The 2,760-nt window shown below is 34.5% G+C and overlaps 1 protein-coding gene across 1 annotated transcript in view; it reads left to right on the top strand.

Moving 5' to 3' along the window:
- Positions 1-2,760, top strand: part of LMLN (leishmanolysin-like (metallopeptidase M8 family)) — an 87,836-nt gene that overhangs the window by 63,581 nt on the left and 21,495 nt on the right. Inside the window, exons 12-13 of the mRNA XM_012639672.1 lie at positions 766-769; positions 889-1,048. Coding sequence (XP_012495126.1) covers positions 766-769; positions 889-1,048 — 164 coding nt within the window. The remainder of the gene's footprint in view (positions 1-765; positions 770-888; positions 1,049-2,760) is intronic.

Here is a 2,760-nt window from a genome sequence, read left to right as displayed (position 1 = left end):
TCGTCTTTAAATTCCTCTAATTTACACAGAAAATAAAATTCTTTGAAGAAAATAACTTAAGTATTCTAAACCAATTAATTAGAAGACTGGGAAGTTCTGCTTTAGAAAAGATTTGATTCATGGGATCTGAAAGATGAAGGAAATAGTCCCACATGTCCAGCCTGAATCTCTAATTTGACCTTTAAGTTTCTTGTTGCCATGGCTATCTCTAAAAAGCCTCAGCTTTACCTGCCATTTACAAGAATTCTTTAGTCAGAAATGATGTCTCAGAAGCTAATTTAAAATGATGAGCTTCCTACATATATTTATGACCCTGCTGAGTGCTTGAGACACCATAAGATGGCAACTGTATTTCTAGGCATAGTAATAAAACACAATAAGCTGATGTAAAATGTGAAATCTTTAAATTTATCTGGTGCCTTGCTCCTTTGGTGTTCAGAGTATTTTATATATATGATTTCGTTCAGTTTCTCAGATTTTTATTTTTTCAAGTTGTCAAAACAACATATAAATTAAGTCTCCTAAAAATACTTGAAAAGTACATGTTGGAAATATCTTAATTCTATGCATTAGTTTGTGTTTTGTCAACTCTTAAAACTTCCTTTTGCTCAGTATAATTCTATTTCATTCTTTTAAAACTTTAGTCAAATTTGTCATTTTAATAAATTAGACTAATTTACTTATCCTGCTTATTTCTAAAACTATAGCAACCTCAAAATACCCCTCAGGTGGTATATTACTATATTCTCTGTGCTGTTTATAAAGAAAAGTAAATTAATATCTTGTCTTATACAGTATTAGAATGTTGCTATAAGTTGCCTGTGTACTTTATTTTGATTATACAGAATGTTTCTTACTCTCTCGTCTTCCCAATAATTTTTTTTGTAGTACTTTGATGAACTCAGTGGAATACCTGCAGAAGATTTGCCTTATTACGGTGGTTCAGTAGAAATTGCTGACTATTGCCCATTCAGTCAGGAATTCAGTTGGCATTTAAGTGGTGAATATCAGCGCAGCTCAGATTGTAGAATATTGGAAAATCAACCAGGTTAGTAGTCTAGTGAAATGAAGTGTTATTACATATTAAAATTATATATTAACAGTATAAAATAGCAGTTAAGGGCATATACCCTGGAGCCAGACTGAGTTTATGTTACAGTTTCACTGCTGTCCATCTGTAAGAAGTTACTAAACTTCGCCTGTTTCTTCATCTGTACAATGGGGATAACAATGCTTATTTCAAAGAGCTGTTGTGAGAATTAAATGATTAATATAGTAAGTGCTTAGGGCTGTGCATGATGTATAGAGAAGATTGTAGCTATCAGATATACATGTGCATGTGTGCACACACACTATAGTAATACCATACATCTGCATTGCACTTTTCATTTGCAGAGCACTTTCATTTTTATCATTTCTTTTTATTGTTCTAAAAACTTTATGAGACAAATAGGGACGGTATTATATTTCACCGATGAGTGAACAGACAATAAATGATGCAGTTAATTGGTGTCAGTGCAAGATCCTCCAATGCAGGACTCTTTTTATTGAAACACCTTAGGTGACCTATTTTTTCCTTCTTTGGGAGTGTGCATTTTATTAATATATAATTCAGAAGTAATATGTCACTCCAGATAGCAAGATAATACTGTTGTCCCATGGCTAGTAAGATATATTGCTATATTATTTATTTCCTTTTAATACATATAAATGAACAGAACATGAAAGGAATAAACAGTGTGGCAGTTGGGTATTCTGCAATAGTAGTTATAGCTCATACTAACTGCTTTTGTAAACAGATATTCTCCCATCTGATATGTTAATAAAGAGCAATAAGCACTTTTTGTCTTTGTAGTCATCAAAATTTTTAACTGGTCCCTCACTCCCCATTCTATACTTTATTACAGACTAAGTCATTTAAATTTTAAATTTCTGTGATATTTTTACCTTTTATTCTTAAACCTGGCAGATTTAACTAGATTTCTGCATTCTAGATTTTTCCATCACTCACATGTTTGATAAACACCCTAAAGAGTTATGATATTAAGCAGTTACATGTTAGAACAACGGAAATGGCAGATCTGTTAACTGCAGATATTTGCCACAGGTATACTATCACATTTTATTGTTTTAGAGCTGGGTCAGCAAATTTTCTTGTAAAGGGCAAAGGTTTTTTTGTAAATATAAATATTTCAGGCCCTGCAGTTCATAAATTCTCTTGCTTTGTCACCTGGGTGAGAGTGCAGTGGCATCATCATAGCTCACTGCAACCTAAAACTCCTGGCGTCAAGCGATCCTCCCCCGTCAGACTCCCAGAGTGCTAGGGTTACAGGCGTGAGCCACTGTGCCCAGCCCCAAGACTTTGAAATTCATAAATAAAAGAAATACAGAGTTCTGTTTTATTCTGTTTTACGTTTTCTTTCTTAGCTTACATAATTAAGATTTATTAAAACTGACATAAAATACTTTATAATATTTCAAAACTCTCTGCTTTCAAAAAAAATGAAGTTTGGGCGGGCGCAGTGGCTCACGCCTATAATTCTAGCACTCTGGGAGGCCCAGGTGGGTGGCTCATTTGAGCTCAGGAGTTTGAGACCAGCCTGAGCAAGAGCAAGACCCTGTCTCTACTAAAAAAATAGAAGGAAATTAGCTGGACAACTAAAAACATACAGAGGAAATTAGCCGGGCATGGTGGCGCGTGCCTATAGTCCCAGCTACTCAGGAGGCTGAGACAGAAGGATTGCTTGAGCCCAGGAGTTT

The sequence above is a fragment of the Propithecus coquereli genome, unplaced genomic scaffold, assembly GCF_000956105.1.
Source record: "Propithecus coquereli isolate 6110/MARCELLA unplaced genomic scaffold, Pcoq_1.0 Scaffold10, whole genome shotgun sequence".
Classification (NCBI taxonomy): Eukaryota; Metazoa; Chordata; class Mammalia; order Primates; family Indriidae; genus Propithecus; species Propithecus coquereli.
Note: the sequence above shows the minus strand (reverse complement) of the source record. Positions and strands in the feature narration are given on the sequence as shown.